The sequence below is a fragment of the Triticum aestivum genome, chromosome 7B (genome assembly GCF_018294505.1).
Source record: "Triticum aestivum cultivar Chinese Spring chromosome 7B, IWGSC CS RefSeq v2.1, whole genome shotgun sequence".
NCBI lineage: Eukaryota > Viridiplantae > Streptophyta > Magnoliopsida > Poales > Poaceae > Triticum > Triticum aestivum.
In genome coordinates this window covers 393,066,082-393,092,029 of record NC_057813.1, presented here as the reverse complement: position 1 = coordinate 393,092,029, position 25,948 = coordinate 393,066,082, and the positions used below count along the sequence as shown (strand labels likewise).

At 44.1% G+C, this 25,948-nt stretch overlaps 2 protein-coding genes and 1 long non-coding RNA gene across 4 annotated transcripts in view; 1 reads left to right on the top strand and 2 right to left on the bottom strand.

The window, feature by feature from the left end:
- The window catches only part of LOC123161079 (ELMO domain-containing protein A-like), a 29,961-nt gene extending 8,922 nt beyond the window's left edge, over positions 1–21,039 (top strand). Inside the window, exons 4-9 of the mRNA XM_044578934.1 lie at positions 12,014–12,129; positions 12,226–12,280; positions 20,393–20,513; positions 20,595–20,642; positions 20,735–20,829; positions 20,905–21,039. Coding sequence (XP_044434869.1) covers positions 12,014–12,129; positions 12,226–12,280; positions 20,393–20,513; positions 20,595–20,642; positions 20,735–20,829; positions 20,905–21,003 — 534 coding nt within the window. The 3' untranslated portion in view covers positions 21,004–21,039. The remainder of the gene's footprint in view (positions 1–12,013; positions 12,130–12,225; positions 12,281–20,392; positions 20,514–20,594; positions 20,643–20,734; positions 20,830–20,904) is intronic.
- On the bottom strand, positions 14,020–20,142 carry LOC123161080 (uncharacterized). Of its 2 annotated transcripts, none has more exons than XR_006480526.1 (7): positions 19,763–20,142; positions 19,504–19,694; positions 19,266–19,342; positions 18,773–18,884; positions 18,145–18,403; positions 17,985–18,045; positions 14,020–14,552 (listed from the first exon to the last, which is right to left on the bottom strand). It is a non-coding gene; the product is annotated as an uncharacterized lncRNA (long non-coding RNA). The 2 variants fall into 2 exon arrangements; XR_006480527.1 differs by having other exon boundaries at positions 19,504–19,674.
- An 893-nt stretch (positions 21,040–21,932) lies between the features above and the next one.
- Positions 21,933–25,948, bottom strand: part of LOC123157998 (uncharacterized) — a 7,495-nt gene continuing 3,479 nt past the window's right edge. The window contains exons 3-11 of the mRNA XM_044576152.1: positions 23,394–23,501; positions 23,266–23,307; positions 23,088–23,183; positions 22,892–23,002; positions 22,618–22,731; positions 22,473–22,505; positions 22,332–22,382; positions 22,185–22,262; positions 21,933–22,102 (exon numbers count right to left, since the gene is read on the bottom strand). Of these exons, the coding sequence (XP_044432087.1) occupies positions 22,097–22,102; positions 22,185–22,262; positions 22,332–22,382; positions 22,473–22,505; positions 22,618–22,731; positions 22,892–23,002; positions 23,088–23,183; positions 23,266–23,307; positions 23,394–23,501 (639 nt within the window). The 3' untranslated portion in view covers positions 21,933–22,096. The remainder of the gene's footprint in view (positions 22,103–22,184; positions 22,263–22,331; positions 22,383–22,472; positions 22,506–22,617; positions 22,732–22,891; positions 23,003–23,087; positions 23,184–23,265; positions 23,308–23,393; positions 23,502–25,948) is intronic.

Genomic DNA, 25,948 nt, shown 5'->3' with positions numbered 1-25,948 from the left:
CGCCGCCGCTGGACTGCCCGAAGAAAAAAATAGGTTTTCAGCCCGGCCATAGCTCACCACGACCGGCAAATGGGACGAACGCCGCACCACCGCCACCGAATGTCACACCCCGGCCACCACGCCACCTACACAACCATGGCCACTGGGCAGCACCTGAGCCACGGGCTCCGCCCGCGAGCCGGCGCTGCCACCACCAGAGCCGCCGCCCCGGCATGCAAGACCATCCCGCCACCTACACCATGGTTCACCGGCACTGTTGTCGGCAAAGTGCCACCTTTGGCCAAGAACGAGGCCCAGCCGGCCGGAGCGGGGGAGGGGAAGGCCACCGGCGGCTGCTGGCCAAGCCGCAGAGACCTCGCCATTTCTTGAACCGGGTACAGGCCGCCCCCGGCGACAAAAAGACCCGTGTAGGTACCCCTTCCATCTCTCCGAAGCGCCCCTAGCCCCATGGCCAGCCAAAGACGAGCACGTTGAGTTGCCGTGCACCACCGCCGGACACGCCTCCAACCGCAGATCCGAGCCCCATGAAGCAGGATGAGAGGGTCGAACCTCCACCATTGCGCCGCCACCCCGACGAGCCGATACGGCCCCGGTCAAGGCAGCCACCCGCAGACCTAGCTGACCACGGCCCACGCTGCCGCGAGGACAGATCTGGCCGGGCCGCCGCTGTCGGCCCGATCTGCCACCATGACGCGCCCATCCACCGCGCCCAAGTTGCCGAGCACCAGCCGCCGCAGCCCCGGCCACCACAACCAGGCCGGCGCTCCGAGCAGCAGGCACGAGGCCCCGAAGGCGCCCAGGGATGGTTCTAGGCAGATCCCAGCCGCCAGCTGCCGCCCCAGGCCAAAGCCTCGCCACGACCAGCCCTCCCGTACACTGGGTGAGGCCCACACTGCCGCCGTCGTCGTCGAGCCAGCCCACCGCCGCTCTGCCCTGGCCAAGCGCTGCACCACCATGCGACGGCGCCGGCCCGCGCCGAGCCCCATCGTGCACGGGAGAGAGAGGCCCCGCCGCTGCCAGCACCGACCGGGCTTTGCCCGGCGGCCGCGAGGGAAGGTGGGGGGAGAAGGGGAGCTCGGCCCCGACGGCTTGGGTTAGCCCTTCGGTCGCTCGCGGGAGCGACGCAGGGGAACGAGAGACTGCTATGTAGGTATAGATAAGGAAAGAACAAGGTAGGAAGTAGGGCTTCTACTTGCCCTGAACCTGGGTATATCGTGTGTCTTTGTGTTCTATGTCCAAGACCCCCGACATCCTGACGTTACGTTCCCTCGACTACAAATTCCAGTACTCACTCTAGTACCACTATTAGGATCGACTTAAAATCCCTCAACACCTGCCCACCCGGGTTCAAGTCGTAGACTTGGCATGGGTGATCCCATTTTCCTGGATAAATTCCACCTTTTTTTGGCGATACTCTTTCAGCGATATGGTGTGCCCATCAACTAGGAGGCATGTGTGGCTACTTAAAAAATCTCAAGATCTGTCGGCTGAGTCTCTTGGAGGTGTTCATAGGGGGTGATTGTTTCGTGTGTGTTTGTGTGATCATCTGCATTGGTATTGTGTTTCCCCCCAAAAAAACTAAGGCCAAGTCTAGCGAGCGGCCGGCTGCTCGCTTAGCCTACGCGAGCGCCCGGCCTAAACTGGAAATTTTGTGTCCCCTTCCTAATTAACCATCCTAATTAAGAAAGATTTTTACTTGGTCTTTAAATATCTGCACAGCCATCCCTTCGGTGCATGCGTTTTATTCTTTGATGTATTTAATTCGTGGTTTTAAAAACTAAAAAAAGCATAACTTTTAATCCGCGTGTCGGAATTAAGATCCGTTTTCACCGCTGGAATCTTCGCGACGTGCTCTTTGAAACTAGATCCCGCATAGGGATGTTTTGACGAACTAGTCTTCCTGCCAACTAAACATCAATGTGTGTGCAACTAGACTAGATTGCCGCGCCAACTGAGCATATGTGTGTGCAACTAGTGTCTTGCCAACTAAACATCAATGTGTGTGCAACTAGATTAGATTGCCGCGCCAGCTGAGCATATGTGTGTGTGCCAAAAAAGTCCTGCCAACTAAACATCAATGTGTGTGCAACTAGACTAGATTGCCGCGCCAACTGAGCATATATGTGTGCAACTAGTGTCCTGCCAACTAAACATCAATGTGTGTGCAACTAGACTAGATTGCCGCACCAACTGAGCATATGTGTGTGTGCCAAAAAAGTCCTGCCTGTGAGATGTGCAACTTCGTATGTTGGCCCGACCAACTGCGTGGCGGACTTGTGCAACTCCGTATATTGCCTCCGCCAACTGAAACTACATATCCACAATAAGGAAGGGAATGAGTTGCACATCGACTAATAAACTGTTGGCGTGAACAACAGACTAAGTTACACATAGCACTGGTAGGGGGGTGGGCAAGGTGTGCAAAGCATGAAAAACTACACATCCATGAGTAAGGATGAGGGTTGCACATCGACTACTAGGTTGTTGGTCGGGACAGTAGACTAGTTGCACATTATGTTCTCATGGTTAGGTTGCAACCTCATAGAAAATTGGATCATGCAGCTACGAAAACTAAGTTTGTAAAAAAGTTGCACCATTCAGTATTAAAGTTGCATAATGCAGTATTAAAGTTGCACCATATAGCACCAAAGTTGGCATCAATTTTTTTTCGTCAAAACATACTCATAGGGGATCTAGTTTCAAAGATCTCGCCGCGAGGAACCCAACGGTGAAGACGGATCTGAATTTGGATGAACGGTTTGAAAGATATGACTTTTCAAATATTTGAAACCCCAAAATAAGCGCACATGCACACCCATCAGACAAGGAATCTCTTGCTCACGTGAATATGTCATTATTATCTGCCATGTCATGCATAAAGGCAAAATTTTAGACCACAACACTGCATGCATGCATGTGTGAGAGCCGGGCCGCTCAGTTTCGCTAATTAGTGCATCTGCACTTTTTAGAATTCAGGAAAAACTAATTATATGCTTGTATATTTGATTAATGGTATTTGATCATCTGCATTGGTATTGTATATTCGATTACACCAATTAGTAGTCTAAAATGCACCGAAAGCTTACATCTTATACATATTGAAGGAAATATGCCCTAGAGGCAATAATAAAGTTATTATTTATTTCCTTATAATCATGATAAATGTTTATTATTCATGCTAGAATTGTATTAGCCGGAAACATAATACATGTGTGAATACATAGACAAACAAAGTGTCACTAGTATGCCTCTACTTGACTAGCTCGTTAATCAAAGATGGTTATGTTTCCTGACCATGAACAATGAGTTGTTATTTGATTAACGAGGTCACATCATTAGTAGAATGATCTGATTGACATGACCCATTCCATTAGCTTAGCACCCGATCGTTTAGTATGTTGCTATTGCTTTTCTTCATGCCTTATACATGTTCCTATGACTGAGATTATGCAACTCTCGTTTGCCGGAGGAACACTTTGGGTGCTACCAAACGTCACAACGTAACTGGGTGATTATAAAGGAGCATTACAGGTGTCTCCAAAGGTAGATGTTGGGTTGGCGTATTTCGAGATTAGGATTTGTCACTCCGATTGTCGGAGAGGTATCTCTGGGCCCTCTCGGTAATACACATCACATAAGCCTTGCAAGCATTACAACTAATATGTTAGTTGTGAGATGATGTATTACAGAACGAGTAAAGAGACTTGACGGTAACGAGATTGAACTAGGTATTGGATACCGACGATCGAATCTCGGGCAAGTAACATACCGATGACAAAGGGAACAACGTATGTTGTTATGCGGTCTGACCGATAAAGATCTTCGTAGAATATGTAGGAGCCAATATGGGCATCCAGGTCCCGCTATTGGTTATTGACTGGAGACGTGTCTCGGTCATGTCTACATTGTTCTCGAACCCGTAGGGTCCGCACGCTTAAGGTTACGATGACAGTTATATTATGAGTTTATGCATTTTGATGTACCGAAGGTTGTTCAGAGTCCCGGATGTGATCACGGACATGACGAGGAGTCTCGAAATGGTCGAGACGTAAAGATTGATATATTGGAAGCCTATGTTTGGACATCGGAAGTGTTCCGGGTGAAATCGGGATTTTACCGGGTTACCGGGAGGTTACCGGAACCCCCCGGGAACAATATGGGCCTTCATGGGCCTTAGTGGAAAGGTGAAAGGGCTGCCCACAAGGGCTGCGCGCCTCCCCCCTTCCCCTAGTCCTATTAGGACTAGAGGAGGTGGCCGGCCCCCCTCTCCCTCTTTCCCCCTCGGGGAATCCTAGTTGGAATAGGATTGAAGGGGAGTCCTACTCCCGGAAGGAGTAGGACTCCTCCTGCGCCTCTCTCCCTGGCCGGCGCCCCTCTCCCCCCTTGGATCCTTTATATACGGAGGCAGGGGGCACCCCATAGACACAAGTTGATCCATGTGATCTGTTCCTTAGCCGTGTGCGGTGCCCCCTGCCACCATATTCCTCGATAATACTGTAGCGGAGTTTAGGCGAAGCCCTGCTGCTGTAGTTCATCAAGATCGTCACCACGCCATCGTGCTGACGGAACTCTTCCCCGACACTTTGCTGGATCGGAGTCCGGGGATCGTCATCGAGCTGAACGTGTGCTCGAACTCGGAGGTGCCGTAGTTTCGGTGCTTGATCGGTTGGATCGCGAAGACGTACGACTACTTCCTCTACGTCGTGTCATCGCTTTCGCAGTCGGTCTGCGTTGGGTACGTAGACAACACTCTCCCCCTCGTTGCTATGCATCACATGATCTTGCGTGTGCGTAGGAATTTTTTTTGAAATTACTACGAAACCCAACAGTGGCATCCGAGCCTAGGTTATTTATGTTGATGTTATATGCACGAGTAGAACACAAGTGAGTTGTGGACGATACAAGTCATACTGCCTACCAGCATGTCATACTTTGGTTCGGCGGTATTGTTGGACGAGACGACCCGGACCAACCTTACGCGTACGCTTATGCGAGACCGGTTCCCTCGACGTGCTTTGCACAGAGATGGCTTGCGGGCGACTGTCTCTCCAACTTTAGTTGAACCAAGTATGGCTACGCCCAGTCCTTGCGAAGGTTAAAATGGAGTCTATTTGACAAACTATCGTTGTGGTTTTGATGCGTAGGTGAGATTGGTTCTTACTTAAGCCCGTAGCAGCCACGTAAAACATGCAACAACAAAGTAGAGGACGTCTAACTTGTTTTTGCAGGGCATGTTGTGATGTGATATGGTCAAGGCATGATGCTGAATTTTATTGTATGAGATGATCATGTTTTGTAACCGAGTTATCGGCAACTGGCAGGAGCCATATGGTTGTCGCTTTATTGTATGCAATGCAATCACGATGTAATGCTTTACTTTATTGCTAAACGGTAGTGATAGTCGTGAAAGCATAAGATTGGCGAGACGACAACGATGCTACGATGGAGATCAAGGTGTCGCGCCGGTGACGATGGTGATCATGACGGTGCTTTGGAGATGGAGATCACAGGCACAAGATGATGATGGCCATATCATATCACTTATATTGATTGCATGTGATGTTTATCTTTTTATGCATCTTATCTTGCTTTGATTGACGGTAGCATTATAAGATGATCTCTCACTAAATTATCAAGAAGTGTTCTCCCTGAGTATGCACCATTGCCAAAGTTCGTCGTGCCCAGACACCACGTGATGATCGGGTGTGATAAGCTCTACGTCCATCTACAACGGGTGCAAGCCAGTTTTTGCACAAGCAGAATACTCAGGTTAAACTTGACGAGCCTAGCATATGCAGATATGGCCTCGGAACACGGAGACCGAAAGGTCGAGCGTGAATCATATAGTAGATATGATCAACATAATAATGTTCGCCATTGAAAACTACTCCATCTCACGTGATGATCGGTTATGGTTTAGTTGATTTGGATCACGTAATCACTTAGAGGATTAGAGGGATGTCTATCTAAGTGGGAGTTCTTTAGTAATATGATTAATTGAACTTAAATTTATCATGAACTTAGTCCCTGATAGTATCTTGCTTGTTTATGTTGATTGTAGATAGATGGCTCGTGCTGTTGTTCCGTTGAATTTTAATGCGTTCCTTGAGAAAGCAAAGTTGAAAGATGATGGTAGCAATTACACGGACTGGGTCCGTAACTTGAGGATTATCCTCATTGCTGCTCAGAAGAATTACGTCCTGGAAGCACCGCTGGGTGCCAGGCCTGCTGCTGGAGCAACACCAGATGTTATGAACGTCTGGCAGAGCAAAGCTGATGACTACTCGATAGTTCAATGTGCCATGCTTTACGGCTTAGAATCGGGACTTCAACGACGTTTTGAATGTCATGGAGCATATGAGATGTTCCAGGAGTTGAAGTTAATATTTCAAGCAAATGCCCGAATTGAGAGATATGAAGTCTCCAATAAGTTCTATAGCTGCAAGATGGAGGGGAACAGTTCTGTCAGTGAGCATATACTCAAAATGTCTGGGTATAATAATCACTTGATTCAATTGGGAGTTAATCTTCCAGATGGTTGCGTCATTGACAGAATTCTTCAATCACTGCCACCAAGCTACAAGAGCTTCGTGATGAACTATAATATGCAAGGGATGAACAAGACTATTCCCGAGCTCTTCGCAATGCTGAAAGCTGCGGAGGTAGAAATCAAGAAGGAGCATCAAGTGTTGATGGTTAACAAAACCACTAGTTTCAAGAAAAAGGGCAAAGGGAAGAAGAAGGGGAACTTCAAGAAGAACGGCAAGCAAGTTGCTGCTCAAGAGAAGAAACCCAAGTCTGGACCTAAGCCTGAAACTGAGTGCTTCTACTGCAAGCAGACTGGTCACTGGAAGCGGAACTGCCCCAAGTATTTGGCGGATAAGAAGGATGGCAAGGTGAACAAAGGTATATGTGATATACATGTTATTGATGTGTACCTTACTAGAGCTCGCAGTAGCACCTGGGTATTTGATACTGGTTATGTTGCTAATATTTGCAACTCGAAACAGGGACTACGGAATAAGCGGGCACTGGCAAAGGACGAGGTGACGATGCGCGTGGGAAACGGTTCCAAAGTCGATGTGATCGTGGTCGGCACGTTATCTCTACATCTACCTTCGGGATTAATATTAGACCTAAATAATTGTTATTTGGTGCCAGCGTTGAGCATGAACATTATATCTGGATCTTGTTTAATGCGAGACAGTTATTCATTTAAATCAGAGAATAATGGTTGTTCTATTTATATGAGTAATATCTTTTATGGTCATGCACCCTTGAAGAGTGGTCTATTTTTATTGAATCTCGATAGTAGTAATACACATATTCATAATGTTAAAGCCAAAAGTTGCAGAGTTGATAATGAAAGTGCAACTTATTTGTGGCACTGTCGTTTAGGTCATATCGGTGTAAAGCGCATGAAAAAACTCCATACTGATGGACTTTTGGAACTACTTGATTATGAATCACTTGGTACTTGCGAACCGTGCCTCATGGGCAAGATGACTAAAACACCGTTCTCCGGTACTATGGAGAGAGCAACAGATTTGTTGGAAATCATACATACCGATGTATGTGGTCCGATGAATATTGAGGCTCGTGGCGGATATCGTTATTTTCTTACCTTCACAGATGATTTAAGCAGATATGGATATATCTACTTAATGAAGCATAAGTCTGAAACATTTGAAAAGTTCAAAGAATTTCAGAGTGAAGTTGAAAATCATCGTAACAAGAAAATAAAGTTTTTACGATCTGATCGTGGAGGAGAATATTTGAGTTACGAGTTTGGTGTACATTTGAAAAACTGTGGAATAGTTTCGCAACTCACGCCACCCGGAACACCACAGCGTAATGGTGTATCCGAACGTCGTAATCGTACTTTACTAGATATGGTATGATCTATGATGTCTCTTACAGATTTACCGTTATCATTTTGGGGTTATGCTTTAGAGACGGCCGCATTCACGTTAAATAGGGCACCATCAAAATCCGTTGAGACGACGCCTTATGAACTGTGGTTTGGCAAGAAACCAAAGTTGTCGTTTCTTAAAGTTTGGGGCTGCGATGCTTATGTGAAAAAGCTTCAACCTGATAAGCTCGAACCCAAATCGGAGAAATGTGTCTTCATAGGATACCCAAAGGAAACTGTTGGGTACACCTTCTATCATAGATCCGAAGGCAAGACATTCGTTGCTAAGAATGGATCCTTTCTAGAGAAGGAGTTTCTCTCGAAAGAAGTGAGTGGGAGGAAAGTAGAACTTGACGAGGTAACTGTACCTGCTCCCTTACTGGAAAGTAGTTCATCACAGAAAACTGTTTCAGTAACACCTACACCAGTTAGTGAGGAAGCCAATGATAATGATCATGAAACTTCAGATCAAGATACTACCGAACCTCGTAGATCAACCAGAGTAAGATCCGCGCCAGAGTGGTACGGTAATCCTGTTCTGGAAGTCATGCTACTAGATCATGATGAACCTACGAACTATGAAGAAGCGATGGTGAGCCCAGATTCCGCAAAGTGGCTTGAAGCCATGAAATCTGAGATGGGATCCATGTATGAGAACAAAGTATGGACTTTGGTTGACTTGCCCGATGATCGGCAAGCAATTGAGAATAAATGGATCTTTAAGAAGAAGACTGACGCTGATGGTAATGTTACTGTTTACAAAGCTCGACTTGTCGCAAAAGGTTTTCGACAAGTTCAAGGGGTTGACTACGATGAGACTTTCTCACCCGTAGCGATGCTTAAGTCTGTCCGAATCATGTTAACGATTGCCGCATTTTATGATTATGAAATTTGGCAGATGGATGTCAAAACTGCATTCCTGAATGGATTTCTGGAAGAAGAGTTGTATATGATGCAACCGGGAGGTTTTGTCGATCCAAAGGGAGCTAACAAAGTGTGCAAGCTCCAGCGATCCATTTATGGATTGGTGCAAGCTTCTCGGAGTTGGAATAAACGCTTTGATAGTGTGATCAAAGCATTTGGTCAGACTTTCGGAGAAGCCTGTATTTACAAGAAAGTGAGTGGGAGCTCTGTAGCATTTCTGATATTATATGTGGATGACATATTGCTGATTGGAAATGATATAGAATTTCTGGATAGCATAAAGGGATACTTGAATAAAAGTTTTTCAATGAAAGACCTCGGTGAAGTTGCTTACATATTAGGCATTAAGATCTACAGAGATAGATCAAGACGCTTAATTGGACTTTCACAAAGCACATACCTTGACAAAATTTTGAAAAAGTTCAAAATGGATCAAGCAAAGAAAGGGTTCTTGCCTGTGTTACAAGGTGTGAAGTTGAGTAAGACTCAATGCCCGACCACTGCAGAAGATAAAGAGAATATGAAAGATGTTCCCTATGCATCAGCCATAGGCTCTATCATGTATGCAATGCTGTGTACCAGACCTGATGTGTGCCTTGCTATAAGTTTAGCAGGGAGGTACCAAAGTAATCCAGGAGTGGATCACTGGACAGCGGTCAAGAACATCCTGAAATACCTGAAAAGGACTAAGGATATGTTTCTCGTATATGGATGTGACAAAGAGCTCACCGTAAAAGGTTACGTTGATGCAAGCTTTGACACTGATCCGAACGATTCTAAATCGCAAACCGGATACGTGTTTACATTAAACGGTGGAGCTGTCAGTTGGTGTAGTTCTAAACAAAGCGTCGTAGCGGGATCTACATATGAAGCGGAGTACATAGCTGCTTCGGAAGCAGCAAACGAAGGAGTCTGGATGAAGGAGTTCATATCCGATCTAGGTGTCATACCTAATGCATCGGGTCCAATGAAAATCTTTTGTGACAATACTGGTGCAATTGCCTTGGCAAAGGAATCCAAATTTCACAAAAGGACCAAACACATCAAGAGACGCTTCAACTCCATCCGGGATCTAGTCCAGGTGGGAGACATAGAGATTTGCAAGATACATACGGATCTGAATGTTGCAGACCCGTTGACTAAGCCTCTTCCACGAGCAAAACATGATCAGCACCAAGGCTCCATGGGTGTTAGAATCATTACAGTGTAATCTAGATTATTGACTCTAGTGCAAGTGGGAGACTGAAGGAAATATGCCCTAGAGGCAATAATAAAGTTATTATTTATTTCCTTATAATCATGATAAATGTTTATTATTCATGCTAGAATTGTATTAACCGGAAACATAATACATGTGTGAATACATAGACAAACAAAGTGTCACTAGTATGCCTCTACTTGACTAGCTCGTTAATCAAAGATGGTTATGTTTCCTGACCATGAACAATGAGTTGTTATTTGATTAACGAGGTCACATCATTAGTAGAATGATCTGATTGACATGACCCATTCCATTAGCTTAGCACCCGATCGTTTAGTATGTTGCTATTGCTTTTCTTCATGACTTATACATGTTCCTATGACTATGAGATTATGCAACTCCCGTTTGCCGGAGGAACACTTTGGGTGCTACCAAACGTCACAACGTAACTGGGTGATTATAAAGGAGCATTACAGGTGTCTCCAAAGGTAGATGTTGGGTTGGCGTATTTCGAGATTAGGATTTGTCACTCCGATTGTCGGAGAGGTATCTCTGGGCCCTCTCGGTAATACACATCACATAAGCCTTGCAAGCATTACAACTAATATGTTAGTTGTGAGATGATGTATTACAGAACGAGTAAAGAGACTTGCCGGTAACGAGATTGAACTAGGTATTGGATACCGACGATCGAATCTCGGGCAAGTAACATACCGATGACAAAGGGAACAACGTATGTTGTTATGCGGTCTGACCGATAAAGATCTTCGTAGAATATGTAGGAGCCAATATGGGCATCCAGGTTCCGCTATTGGTTATTGACTGGAGACGTGTCTCGGTCATGTCTACATTGTTCTCGAACCCGTAGGGTCCGCACGCTTAAGGTTACGATGACAGTTATATTATGAGTTTATGCATTTTGATGTACCAAAGGTTGTTCGGAGTCCCGGATGTGATCACGGACATGACGAGGAGTCTCGAAATGGTCGAGACGTAAAGATTGATATATTGGAAGCCTATGTTTGGACATCGGAAGTGTTCCGGGTGAAATCGGGATTTTACCGGGTTACCGGGAGGTTACCGGAACCCCCCGGGAACCATATGGGCCTTCATGGGCCTTAGTGGAAAGGTGAAAGGGCTGCCCACAAGGGCTGCACGCCTCCCCCCTTCCCCTAGTCCTATTAGGACTAGAGGAGGTGGCCGGCCCCCCTCTCCCTCTTTCCCCCTCGGGGAATCCTAGTTGGAATAGGATTGGAGGGGAGTCCTACTCCCGGAAGGAGTAGGACTCCTCCTGCGCCTCTCTCCCTGGCCGGCGCCCCTCTCCCCCCTTGGATCCTTTATATACGGAGGCAGGGGGCACCCCATAGACACAAGTTGATCCACGTGATCTGTTCCTTAGCCGTGTGCGGTGCCCCCTGCCACCATATTCCTCGATAATACTGTAGCGGAGTTTAGGCGAAGCCCTGCTGCTGTAGTTCATCAAGATCGTCACCACGCCGTCGTGCTGACGGAACTCTTCCCCGACACTTTGCTGGATCGGAGTCCGGGGATCGTCATCGAGCTGAACGTGTGGTCGAACTCGGAGGTGCCGTAGTTTCGGTGCTTGATCGGTTGGATCGCGAAGACGTACGACTACTTCCTCTACGTCGTGTCATCGCTTCCGCAGTCGGTCTGCGTTGGGTACGTAGACAACACTCTCCCCCTCGTTGCTATGCATCACATGATCTTGCGTGTGCGTAGGAATTTTTTTTAAAATTACTACGAAACCCAACACATATGACTAGGAAATTTCTCAATTATTTGAGTTCATGATACATAAAATTTCCACTAGGAAACGGTGGCTGTAAGGCACTGTAAATTTGTGGCATTTACCATAAGATACTACAAATTAGATAACTGGATAGCTATATTATCTCCCAAATTCTTTTGGAAGCATTATCTCCCTAATTCTGATGGATATCAATCTATGATAATAGGAAGCCTTGAGAGCTCTTTGGTATGCAACATACCCTGATCAAGAACTGGAAGGTTTGGTCTCTGAACAATGGAAGGACATGGGCTGGCAAGGAAGAGATCCATCAACTGACTTCAGGTAGACAGCGCTGGTCCAAATTAAAACTTGCCAGACTTACTTTAACAATATTCAGCTCTTCTATGAAATTAAGCAGCATTGCATCACTTGTTACAGAGGCGCAGGATTCATATCTCTAGAGAATCTTCTATTCTTTGCAAAGACATTCTCTGTAAGCAATATATCACAATTGCCTTTTTCATTGCCTACTCGTACTAGTAGAGTGCCCGTGCGTTGCCACAGGCTTCTGAAATAGTTTGTTAAAGTCATATAAAGATAATGCATGATAAATATCGCGGGTAGGGACAATATAACACGATCACAATTGCCACACGTCGCCACTTGCTCAAGTCACCACCTCTGTCAACGCTGACGCCAGTCATCCCTCTAAAATGTACCACCATCTTTGGTGCCCATGACCTCCCGCACCCTGCACTCGAGACCGCTAACCCCTTGCCTCTCCTCCGCCGCCAACACCCACTGCTTCTACTACTCTTCTTCCTCCCTCTTCATACTTTTTTCTCTGTCGACTCTATTGACCCGCCCACCTCTACCTACGAAACCACTTGCCACCGCCATCAACAGTCAGCAAATGTTGTCACACACTACTACCTCCCTCTACCCGAGTTGCCGCCTCTACCGCCGCCCAACCCTCTAAATAGTGCCACAATCTCTAGCGCTCGTGACCTTCCGCACCACAATATATCAATGCTTGGCCATATATGAAGATAAAAGAAGGATCAAGATCGTTCTCTGAAGAAGTCATACCATCTCTTGTCACACATCATGTTCATAGATCGTAGGCATACTCTCTTCTCTCAACTTCATTATCATCTTTTTGGACTACAAAATCTAACACTCATGTTCTGAATAATCAGTAGAATAAATTAATTTCAAGAACATGTCATGGGTGAATTATTTGGGTCCATACTTAAAAATAATAATCAGTTATGCCTGAGAGATATTTGGCAGGTTACACCAAATGCCATGTAGAAGCGATACCCAAATTTGAATGGATGCATCGTACTTCAAGTCCGATAAATATCATTGGCATGCAAACTTGAGATACTTTGCCATCACATGCGTTAAGTATGGCGCCTCTCCGCCGCAAGAAAGAGGTGGGCTTCAGAATCAGATCAATAAAATAAGTGAGATCCGAGATTTCTGGAATCGATGTATGGGCGCAAGAAATTTTTGTCGGAAGATATTGATTAGGTGGGATATAGCCTCCTACCGTATGGCAAGAAAAATCGGTAATAAAAACCAGATCCGAAAGGTGTGCTTTCTTTGGATACAAATCGGTGTGTTGATGCTTGACATACTTTTTTTTTTAAGTTGGCAAGAAATCGGTGTGAGCGAGAGGTCGTGCGAGAGGGTCGAGCGAACGAACTATGTACGGGCTCCCTTTTTTTTTGTAAATAAAGAGATAAACACCAATGAGAGGTGAGACAAAAAAACAGACAAAAAAAAACATAAAGGCGAGGCTACCAAGTCATACATTAGGAATAGAGAATCAGGAATTGATTCGGAAGGAGATCGAGATGGATCGGAAAAGAATCATTTCCTGCCCGTTTGTAATGTGTTTGGTCGAAGAACGAACTAAAATGATCCCTTAAAGATCAATCTAGCAGGACCTAACAAGGAATCGAGTGCTTACTCAGAGTACCAAACTTCTCCACTTAATAAAATATCCATATATTCACCAGACTGCATATATAGACATAAAACTAACAGGACAAAATAATTCAGTCATATACGCAAGATAAAATTGGCAGCCAACTGCATTTTCATTTCAAATAGCACTTGTTATCTACATGGACCAGATGACTGGAAAAAGATTTGCTAACTCTCCTGAAAATGCACACCCGTCAAACCATTGGACATACGAAAACTACCAAGTGGAAATATATATTTGAATAGTTTTCGAGTGCACAGATTAATGGGAAAGAACGTCACTTTCGGCGATGAAGACATGATGGTGTTCATGTTTCAAAATTAAGCTAAAGAACACCAATAATGTTTCTACCTAGAAATAAGATGAGAAAGCAACAGCTTAATGATCGAAAAGCTTAACTGAAAGCTATACACGTTCTCTCCTAGCAAGTATATACATGTAATTAATGGTCAAATCTGCCATTGTTCAGATATAACATATATGCAGCTATATATACATGTTCTCTCAAGGCATTTATACATGTATTGGTCAAATAAATAATATGTTATTCAGAGAGTAAATATTAAGTGTAACCTTGTAGCCATCTTTGAGTTGCTCACCATTAGCAAGGAAAGTGGAAGGTCTTTTTGCTTAGAGTTTGGCCAGTAGCAGTGGAGGAACTTCTTCTGTTGAATATCTGCTATGTCTGAATGGGGGCTGATATGCCTGTCCTATAAGATAATCTCCTTGCACGGGACATAACCCTTATAGATAATCTCCATGTACAGTCCTATAGATGGAACAAATTTGGCAGAATATAAGTGAAAGCAGTTTGATGTAGATGGGAACTTCATGTTGCTTTTTTCTTCCGCCTGCAACAAAAAAAATTAACAGAATCAAAACGAATTTAATGCACACACGTGAAGATGCATATCTATATTTTCTTCTCTTGTTCTTTAAAATCAGATAGCCATATATTTCTTTAGAATCAGACTAAACTCTATGTACTATTACACGCAAGTCCAGGGCAATGGAAAACATAGACCTGATGCGCTGCAGAAACACTTTGACATCCTCCTTCATGATTTTGAACACATAGACCTGGTCTTTGTTTTCAGAAATGAGCTGCTAGACAGGTGACCAATCTCTAGTTGTCTATAGCCCAACCTGATGAAAAATGAGAAAACAAATTAGATGATCTCGAACGAACGGATCCATTGCAACATCTAACTGCACTACCTTGCCATGGAGGCCGGCGCATGTACCTGTTTCTAGCAGGTCGGCACAAAAGAAGATCATGGATGGCCGCCGCTTCTGCTACACAAACAAGATGTGGTCATCATGGTAGATGTTGGAGGGGGCCAATGGATAGAGAGGACCAGGACGTCGTGCTTGAGTGATTCGACGGGAGGAAGGCGTGGTAATCGTCATGCCGGTTGTCCTCCGTGCCCTCGCCCTCCGACGAGTAGTGAATGCCCGTCTCCCTCCACCGCCACCTCCACCTCCATCTCCTTATATGTATGCTGACGACTTCCCCGACCTACGGCTCGCCATCGGATCCTCGGGTGTTGCAGGGAACCTCCAGCACCCACCAACGCATACATATTCCTCCTACAATGTGCCCGTGTATTGCAGCGGGAAAAACAATCGTAAAACAATTCATGGATGGGCAGTGGACATGATGAACTTGTACTACTTGCGCTGCATCATCAATCAATTTGCACTATCATTAAAAAAGTGTCACAACCTTTGGCATCAGCAGCGGCGTAGCATTAATCATTCTAGCCGAAATCATGGAATTTGAAATGGATTTGATTTCCACAACATGAATTTGAAATTCAACTGAAAAGAGTTATGTTTTCTTGGTGTATACATTTCAGCTGTGTCCCCATAATCAAAATATAGTATAGATTTTCAGTCAAATAACATTGTTTCATTGTTTAAATAAAACCATTTCAAAGTTGTGCCTCTCTGTGAGTTTTGAGCGATGCACTTACGTATCTGGGTCAGAAGAGTGCAAGAAGGCACCTGCCAATAGCAGTGGACCATTTACTGTCGATGAAATCTGGAGCGGGTACACTTAACACAGTCTGCATTGCAGACTTCCCTCATCAAATCCATTTCAACTCCCGCAGTGATAACCAGAAATATTAATATAAATACTTAAAATGCAGACAGAGGACATATTATGCATCAATCATGAACAGTTTGTTGCCAGACGATCATGTATTGTTGTACTCAAGGCATGCTAGGTCTCCCATTGAAGAATGTAGCTATGAATTGCCACTGAGAACTACAAGTATCCTGTAGTTGTGCATGGTAAGCTTCTTGAAAAGAATAACTCAATGCAAGCTTGTTACTGAGATGGATTATGCAAAACCCACCTCTATCCATATTATGTGAGAGAAATTCTAGCAGAACTTGTGTTACTTCCACTGCATCATCAATGAATTTTCACTATCCTAAGAAATTATATGTATCATAGTCTTTGGCATGAACCACGCTGAACTACAATGCTCTTATCCTCTCTACTCTCTGTTCAATACTTATCTCTTTTTTCTTATCTAAATTGAAAAATAAATGTCACTGTGGTGATAAACATCTATGCTAGAGCCACAAAATTTAATACCTATATCTTTTGGTCTATCTACAGTTGAATATTACGAAAGGCATAACTTCAAAAATTAAACAACGATAATTCAGTAAACACATCATTTGTCTAAATATAATGATGTTCAAAGTTAAAATATAGGGACGAAAATCCTGCCTGAAGAACTGTCATCAAAAGTTCAGCAAACATACCACACACTATAACTTTCTGAAAAGGTACAGTCTCTAGCCCATTAAGCATATTTTAATGGAAGTAATGGAAGCACTAACAAAACTAATTTAAAAAAAGGTAAGATTGGGATCGAAAGGGTGTAGCTTACGAAGATCATTCCTTTTTCTTGACTACAGTGTGGTCCTAAACTTCTGATCATCATGGCTGCAGTACAGACAACAGAGAAGATTAGACTTGATTAGATTTTGAACTGATTTTCAGTAATCTTCCTGTGTCGTAGGTACCATGTTCCCTTGAAACTAATATCAACAAAATAATTTTCTTACTCAGTCTAGAGGAACATAATAAAGATACACATAGGGAATTAATATAGAGTAATCCAAAAGAAGAACTAATCAATTGAAAGGTATCCAGATCGTATGAGGAATGAAAGAACACCTTCATTAACATGTCATACCAGGATGAACCAATCTAACAATAGTCAAATAAATAGAGGAGCAGGCATACCCGAACTCCACTGCGGAAAGAGTGGTTGATTACTTTTCATGCTTATTCCCCAATAGGTATTTTTATCAGATGGATCAAATGAACTCTATCCATAACCCGCCGTTCTTGGTATGGTTTGTGGCACATGATGGTGGCATCGCACTCCTGCAATTGACATGTGGTTAAAGTATGACCAGTAGCTACATTCACCTCAACATAACTCAGAAGAGAAATCCCCACAAAATAAAATTCAAAAGGCAGGTAATAATTGATAGAAACCTAGATCAAACAGAGTAAGAAATACCTTAGATTAAGCATTCATAATTTGATTTTGCAGTAAAAATCATAATTTGGTCAGAAAATAAAATACCTAAGACTCTGTTGTATGGGATTTAATAATATGTCATGCACTGTATCCTAAATTCAACACCAAAGGATATTTTCTTAGATTTTAAATCACCACAATCATGTGAAAAGAAATAATCATCGCTATCTATTTTCATTAGGCATTACCCCAAACACAAGGTGAGCAAGTCCAACAGGTAGATGGAGGGATGGCTGGAATGGGGCAGATGAGAAAAGGGCATGTTGCAAAAGTTTGCTCTGTCGGGCGGGGAGCAGCAATGCTTGCAGCTAGCTATCTATTTTATACTCGATATGTCATTGACAACCAAGTGAAGCTGCTGCAACTTGTAAGGTGCACGCATGGTGGGTGTCTTGCCATGGTTGAAGCAATGCTAATATTTCCCTATGTCGCGGTCCATATTGGGGAAACAAATAACCTGCATACTAATCGTGAACATACTCAGAAAATGCATGCAAGGACTGAATATATGGAAGTAAAAAATTGTCGACCTTGCGCCACTGCTACTGCATCATTGCAACAATAAGAATTTACACCCACATCTTGTAGAAAGAAATCTGCACACAACATTATCTACCAAAATTAAGTACCTTTAGCGGTCATCTCTCACATAGAATTTTATCCCGTTTTTCATCTTTTCTGCACAATCATCTGCAGAGAAACAACCATAGAGTAGATCTTTTCTTTAAGCACTCCTCATCCATCTGAAAAGAAATAAAAATTTGCATAGCTATTTTATTCAAGCATTACCTCAAACACATGAGTAGGTCCAAGTTTCTAACAGGTAGACCCAAGGGGGATGACTGAATATTTCATAATCGTCATGTCATCCAAGGTGAAGTGAGGCTGCTGCTGCCTGTATGGTACGCGCATGGTGGGTGTCCTGCGGTGGCTGCAGCAACGCTGATCTTTCCCTCGCGTGGGGCCGCAATTCCGGCTCTCGGATGGCCGGCGAGCCACCGGTGAGCAGCAGCCTCACTTCACCTTATTATCCTCACACTACAAAACACTGTTATGCTCACTAAGTTTAAAATACTTTATTCAAGTTAATTTTATTTGCAAACCTAAAAAATGATATTCTGATTTGCACAATATTAACACATGTCACGATTAAGAAAAAACAAAATCTCAGATGACCATGCCACTTGAATTGCATAATAGCTCCACTCAATGTTTTCTCCTTCCAAAATACAAGAATTCCGTTATATGACATGTACCAGTAGAATAACATGTCTAACAGGAATTATCCTGTTATTGTAGATTTGACAAATCTGGAAGGCTATGAAACTTTGTTCTAGTTGATCATTAAGCACCAAGTTTAGCACCAGGTGACTGATACCTGCCAAAACAAAGGTTTAAATTGTAGGGAAAGGCAGACCTGGTATATCCATGTGAGTTTAGATGATGTATAGCTCATTGTAGAAACTTGAACCGCTGTTGATTAATACTCTCTTTCTCAATAAATGTGAGAAGCACGCGTGGTCCTGAACCTGGAAATAAAACATCAAAACCTATCATCATACATTTCTAAAAATAAAAGTGACTGTAACAGTATTGTCATACACGCCAAATACCATGCCCCACCATTCTTTACGAATCATTTTATCTACTGGAAATTGTATCTGATGCAAACATGAATATTTTGGGGTGGGCTCAACCAATTTTGCTACAATGAAATTATCCAAACTTACAATGCATTTTCCCTACATGATTTAATGGAATAAAACATAGCATGATACATGTTCACTCGCACCGGGCATTGCAAATGGTAAAAAAGTTGAACTGGACAAATGTGTGTAAAATAGTGGTTGACAAACCACACCTACTATTGGAGAAGCAACAAAATCGTGGCTCACATTACAAAAGATTACCTCAAAGTTCAAAAGATCTTCGTGCTCAAGGGCATAACCCATTGGGTAAAAATCACCATGTCTTCAGATTTCAATTCCTTCATCAACAAAATAGGACAACTCAGGTTTCGAGCAATTTGCATAATCACAATAAAAAGCAGACCTGGGTGATTTTTACGAAGCAGTTTTTGGCAATCTTAGGATCAGCACAACCTATACATGAAATTCAGTGCTATAGGTAAAAAGACCAAGATCCAACCATAAGCCCTCTATGTCGCCGCCACTTGCCAGATTTCCACCGGCGACATCCTCCAGCTACCTGCTCCTCGCACGGTCGTGCGGCCTCCTGCCATCCGTTGCCACCAGCCGATCTCCCGCTGTCCGTTGCGCCACCAGTTGGTGTCCCGCATCTGTTGCCACTCGCCGGCCCCTGCCATGGGAGACGAGAACCTGGGGGCGCGTGAGTACAAGCTATGGGGATAAGATGGGTTGGGGCGAGGGCAGGGAGATAGCGTTACCTGGGTCGTCGTTCATCGTTGTCGCGGACGCGGCGCTCCTGCTCGTCTACCTCCCACTTCGATCTCCTCCTGGAATCCGTGAAGAAAAGAAGAGACGGCAAGGGCGCAGATCCACCGCTCCGATCAGATCCCTTCCATTACCTTCCCTCCTTTGGGAGAGGGAGAGAAGGTGAGGGGGAGGAGGAGGCCGCCGGCGGTGTTGCCATGGCCGGACAGGGCTCCTCCCGCCTGCCCGCGACGGGAGGTGGCGGGGGCGGCGGTGGCGGCGGCGGCGGAGAAGGGATGGAGCGGCGGCGAACGAGGGCAGACGTGAGAGTGGTTCTCGCTCGAGGGCAGGAGCTGTCGCTCGTAAGTTCGGGCGATAGGTTTAGGTTTTTTGTCGCTGGTTCATAGGTCTTTTTTCGTTGGTTAACTATCGTAGGTCTTTTTTCGTTGGTACGTGCATGGTGCGGGTTGGGGTCTCAGCATGAGGTTTTTTCGGTTTGTGGTGGCTAAGTCAGAGGTGGGAAGAGGTACCAAATAAAACCATGAAAGGTGGGACTAAAAAAACCTGGAAGCGAGACTACCAACTGCTCCATTAGGAGTAGAGATGATGAATATTGACCACCCTTCACTGATTTATCTGCGCAGGCGTCATTTCAGAGGTTACTACAGAAACAAAGTGGCAATCGCGCCACTTGGGAGTACCCGTTTGCAGTTGCCGGTGTAAATATCACATTCATGATCATGCAGATGCTGGATCTCCAGTCCAGTAAGCTCGTACCGAAACATGCAAATTATTCAGTTTGTAAACTGTAATTTTACTAATTTATGGCAGTGAAATCAATTGCAGCTAAACCGAGAACGTTCGTCAAAGCTGTTTTTGTCCAAATGCTTTCAGGTAGGACCAGTGCAATATACATATACCTTTTGTACCGTTCGTTTGTTCAAATAATTTTCAACAAATTCTCATTGCTTCCTGTTTTGTCCCAGAGGATGAATGGGCATTTGATCTGCTCTACTGTGTTGCTTTCCTTGTGATGGACAAGCAGTGGGTAGAGAAGAACGCTTCTTACATGGACTTCAATGTACGTCTCATCCTTTCTACCCGCAAATCTTCAGATTGCATGTTTGATCGATCTTATGACTGATGTAATTACCAGGAGATACTGAAGTCAACTCGAGCGCAGCTGGAGAAGGAGCTTCTGCTGGAGGATGTGCTGAGGATTGAAGATATGCCATCATACAGACTGCTTTGCTAGCGGTCATATCAGTTGGAAACGATGACTGAGCTCATGATGCGTGTGCATAGACCCCTTTCTTTCCTTGGTCAGAGGATATAAAGAGACACGTTTTGTAAGTGACTAATGTCGTTTTAGGCAATGCATAATCCGTAAGCATCTTTTCTGAAAAGAAACACATACTATCACGAAAGTACCATGCTGAGCTCGAGCTCAAATGAAGATACAGTAAAAAAAAAGGTCAGCCCGGTGCATATAACTCCCGTTTGCACAGGGTCCGGGGAAGGGTCCGATCACTTTGGGTCTATTGTACACAGTCTTTCCATGCATTTTTGCAAGAGGCTGTTTTCAGGATTCAAATCCATGGCCTCATGGTCACAAGGCAACAGCTTTACTGCTGCACCAAGGCTCCCCTTCAGCTTCGATAAACAGTAAAACCAAAAAAAAAATCTGTAATTATTTGTGGTAGACTTTGAAAAATGTTCTAAGTGCTTGCAAAGTTTCATCATGAGATCACATTCGTGAAAGGCGTGGTAAAAAACAAAATCAGTGCTCCAAAATGCTTTTGATAGTAGCATTTTCGGAGCATCGATTTTTCTTTTGTCAAGCCTTCCATGAATGTGATCTCATGATGAAAATTTGCAAGCACTTACAAGTTTTGTCAAAGTTTTCCGCACAAAAAATCAGAATTTTTTGATTTTAGTGCTCATCCAAGCTCATTTGAGCTCGAGCTCAGATACTCCGCGTCATACTGTCATCTCTTTACTGCATACCCTTCGACACCATAGTGTCAAAAATTTAAACAAGATAAACATCATACTATCATCTTTTTACTGCATACCCTATGGCACCATAGTGTCAAAAACTTAAACAAGGTAAATGATGATGCGTTCCATAACTATTATAGACCTAATACAGTAATCATAGAAAAGTTTGCAAACATTTTTGTAACCATGATAGCATATTAATTTACCACAGCAACAACAGCACCAGTCTAACATCAATATATGCAATACAACGGATACATCATTAATTTGCAAGTGAGCGAGCAACGGACAAGATTTCACAAGGAACAGTTGTCTACATCTGTCAGTGTCTTGGGTTCCGAGACATGTCAATTCTGCAAAATGATATGCAAATCTTTTATACCAACAGACAATTACTGGACATTTAGATAGTGTATAAAACACACATATGCATACTTGTGGACCCAAGCCAATGTGTTTAGCAATCTCCATCTTCCTCATAATATATTGGTGCCACATCTTGGGTTTATGAAGCTGAAAATGAACTGAAAATGAGTTACAATCTTCAAGAATAAGTAAGAATTGCCCAATGCATCTGCATACCTTATTCCAAACCGCCGATGTAATCAACCGCCAAGCTACATCCTCTGTAGCCTGAAAAAACATCAGTGTTTGTGGCATTGATGTGATTAAGAAATGTTGCATTACCACTGCAAATACATGGCCACTATACATCAAACTTACATCATCAGGGATGTCTTCCACGCAGGTATCAAACTAAACAAGAAATAAAGCAGATGCAAGGTATTATCAGAGAAATGCACGGTCAATAATCAGAAATCAGAGGATCAAGGCATAAATTGCATAAAAGCTGGATACAATAACTTACATTTGATTCCAAATCAGAAAGAGTACTATGATCCAGTGCGAATTGCATTCTCTTTCTATATCGAGGGAATATATTCCTTCGACAGACATCTACCAAACCAGCTCTAAAATCGATCTGAGCCATGTTCAAGAAAGGAAACATACATCACCAAGCATATACAGCAGGCACAAACACAAACAGACACTATTATTGTTTATTCCTAAATATGACCAAGGTTTGGTTCCATGAGTACATAACAAATGGCGATTCCATGGCATATGTTTACAATGCTAACCTTCTTATCAGTGGCACCCATTTTCTTAGTAGCAAACTTCCAAATCTCAAAAAAGAGACGATCAATGTCTTCACGTTGCCAATAATCAAACATCAGATTCCACACATTCTCCTGAACCAAAGGAATGTTACGCTCTCAAATACAGCAAAGAGCGGTGTGATCACAGCAATCAAAAAATATTGATGAGAAACTGTACCTCATAGGCCATTAAAGTTAACTTATAGCTCATGCGTGGAAAGCCTGCCGCAATCTTCGCTGCTTGGCAGAATCCTCTATCATCCATCTCCTTCCACTAAAGAGCAAAGAAGTTATCATGGTATTATACCTACTATGTTTGTACCTTTACTCCGCTGTTTTCTTCAGGGAATACTTACCTTGGAAGATGCTCGTTCATATTCCATATAACGTTTAAGCCACTGTCCCAAAGGATAAAGGTTATAAGCATCCCCAAAAAAGCATGAGATTAGCATATTGTAACATAGCTTCGCCTGCTGATACAGACCTTGATTTTCTTTGATATTTCTTCAAAGAGCTTTACATACTCTTCATCAATTTCATAGCTAGTAAAAAATGAGCGGTATGTTTCCCAATCACAGAACCTTCTACCATCCTGCAACCCAAAGGAAAAAAGGAATAGATGAAATACACAACTACACTGGAAATTCAGAGAATGGTTTTGATGCTGTTTAAGGTACGGTGAAATGTCCATCTGTCACATAGGTGGTAAAATAAGTTACCAGAATCGCAATGGTTCTGAAAATTTAAGGAATAAGACATAAACTTGGACATCAGGGAAGATGGCGAGTGTTTAAAGTATTACTACTACATCTAGCCAAAATGTCTTGGTTTATACTTTCACATTCATAGTCTCCAGGATTCAAATTCGTCATTAGTTTCTACACAAATGCATTTTCAGAAATACCAAAGTTTAATGTAATGAAAGCAAATACCATCGTGACACTTTTATATGATCAAAGCAAATGCATAGAAAGGTAATGCAAATTATATTTTACAGAATATGACCACCATCCAAGAATTTGCAACTTGGACAAAAAAAACATTAGATTGAATAGGACTTGAACACCTCCAAGAATCTAGAATTTTCAACCAGATATTTCTTGGATTCAAATCCACCGATTTTTTATTGAAGTGTTAGCTTGACATCTTGTCAGGGCTGACACAATGGAACGACACAAATATACTAAAATGATATGTTGCACCATCAGTAAAATTTTGAGTTTCTACCATAAAGAAGATTACTGTATGAAGTTAGTTGAACATGAAAGTTTGGCTCAATCGCACTCAGATAAATATTTCAATAACACCTCCAAAGAAGGCAGGTTCGGCTCCATGAAAACCGTTATGGTTCTCAGTCGCAACACCATGTCATACGTTTTTCTATAATTTCAGTCGTAACTCGTAACACAAGGGAAACACTAGAACAATTGTTAAATCACACTTACTCAAAATGAAATGCGACAACTGGGACGCCCATGCATATTCCATCCATATAGTCAGAGGACAATCTTTTGTTTCTCATTAGATTGTGCATGCTTTTTCTCAAGTGAATCTGTGTCATGTGGTTTGATTTTGATTTCATGTTTTTGGAAGTTCATGAAATGGCATGTGGGATTACTGTTGGATGAGATCTTTTGCCTAGTAGCCACATACCAGCTGCGCTCAATATACGGGATTACTGTTGGATGAGATCTTTTGCTTTGATGAATATAGACCTAGTGAAAAGGACTCTAAGCCTTCACACAAACAAGCAAAGTAAAAGCAAGACGAGGAAGTGGAGCTATCGTAGAAGCAGTAGCTTAGATTATAAAAAATGATAAAACCAGATGCCTATTTGCAAAAGTTATGCCTATGATCTAAGTAATTTGGTCCAAAATATCTTAACTCAACACATTGACCAATGTTGACTGTAAGAGAAATATCCTAGTTACAAAAAATTAATCTGCATTAAACATGCTGATCACAATGGTCATTGCATCATGATTTACAATGGTAACCAACAACTTAACGATATACCGAAAAAGGCTTGCGCCCCGCTATATTAATATAGCAACCACCCGATACAGCCAGAAGTTCGATGCTGGGGCAAACAGCACAATCAAGCCCAAAAGAAAAACAAGAGAAAAGCAAGAGAAAGAAATGCCGGCAGCACCGGATGAACGAAAGCTGAAGCATCCCGCAACCGCTGCGCCCACCGGAAAACATCCACCACGCTCCAATGCCATCGAGTCGCCGCGAACCAAGCAACACCTTCAAGAAGGACTGCGACGACGACGACGCTGCTGCCCGGACGAATCCTAGGATCTCTCCCGGTACACGGAGGGAAGCGGGCGAGAGGTACTCCCGACGCCCTTCAAGAAGGTTGATGGCGCCCGCAGGCGTCACCGCGTCGGTACCGGGCGGACCCGAGAGGGATTTCGCCCTACCCCTCATACCCACAACCCAGGACCAACCGGCGGCTCCACCACGCCAACCGCCCACCAACCTGCGCCACCACAGTCACGAGGACACCACCGTCGTCTCTCCACCGCAGACGCTGCGAGGCCGACCGAACCAAACGAGACCACCGCCGATAGGGACCAGGAGCACCACAGCCACGTGGGAGGGGACAACCTCCACTGGCACAAGCCGTAGCAGACCGGACGCAGGCGCGGGAGCACGCCGGACACCCTGCCCAGCCGGGCCCAGATCGGGCCCGTTAAGCTCCTGCTGCCGCGCTGCAGCCGACGCAGCGCAGAGCCGCCGATCCCAATGACCGCATCCCGCCAGCCCAGCCGGAGGAGACCTGCAGGAGGCCAGCCCAACCCGCCCTGACCCAAATCTGGGCCTGCAGGGCTCCGCCGGCCAACCCCCGCCGCCAGCCGCCAAAGGGTCGCGCCGCCGCCGAATCTGGGCCCGATCTACACCGGAGCACCGCCCGCCGAGGCGCACCATCGTCGGAAACCGCCGCCCGAGCCGGGGAACCGCGAGGGGGAGAGGAAGAGGGCCGCCGCCACCGGCCTCGCCACGGCGCCGCGCGGGCAACGCCCGGCCACGCCA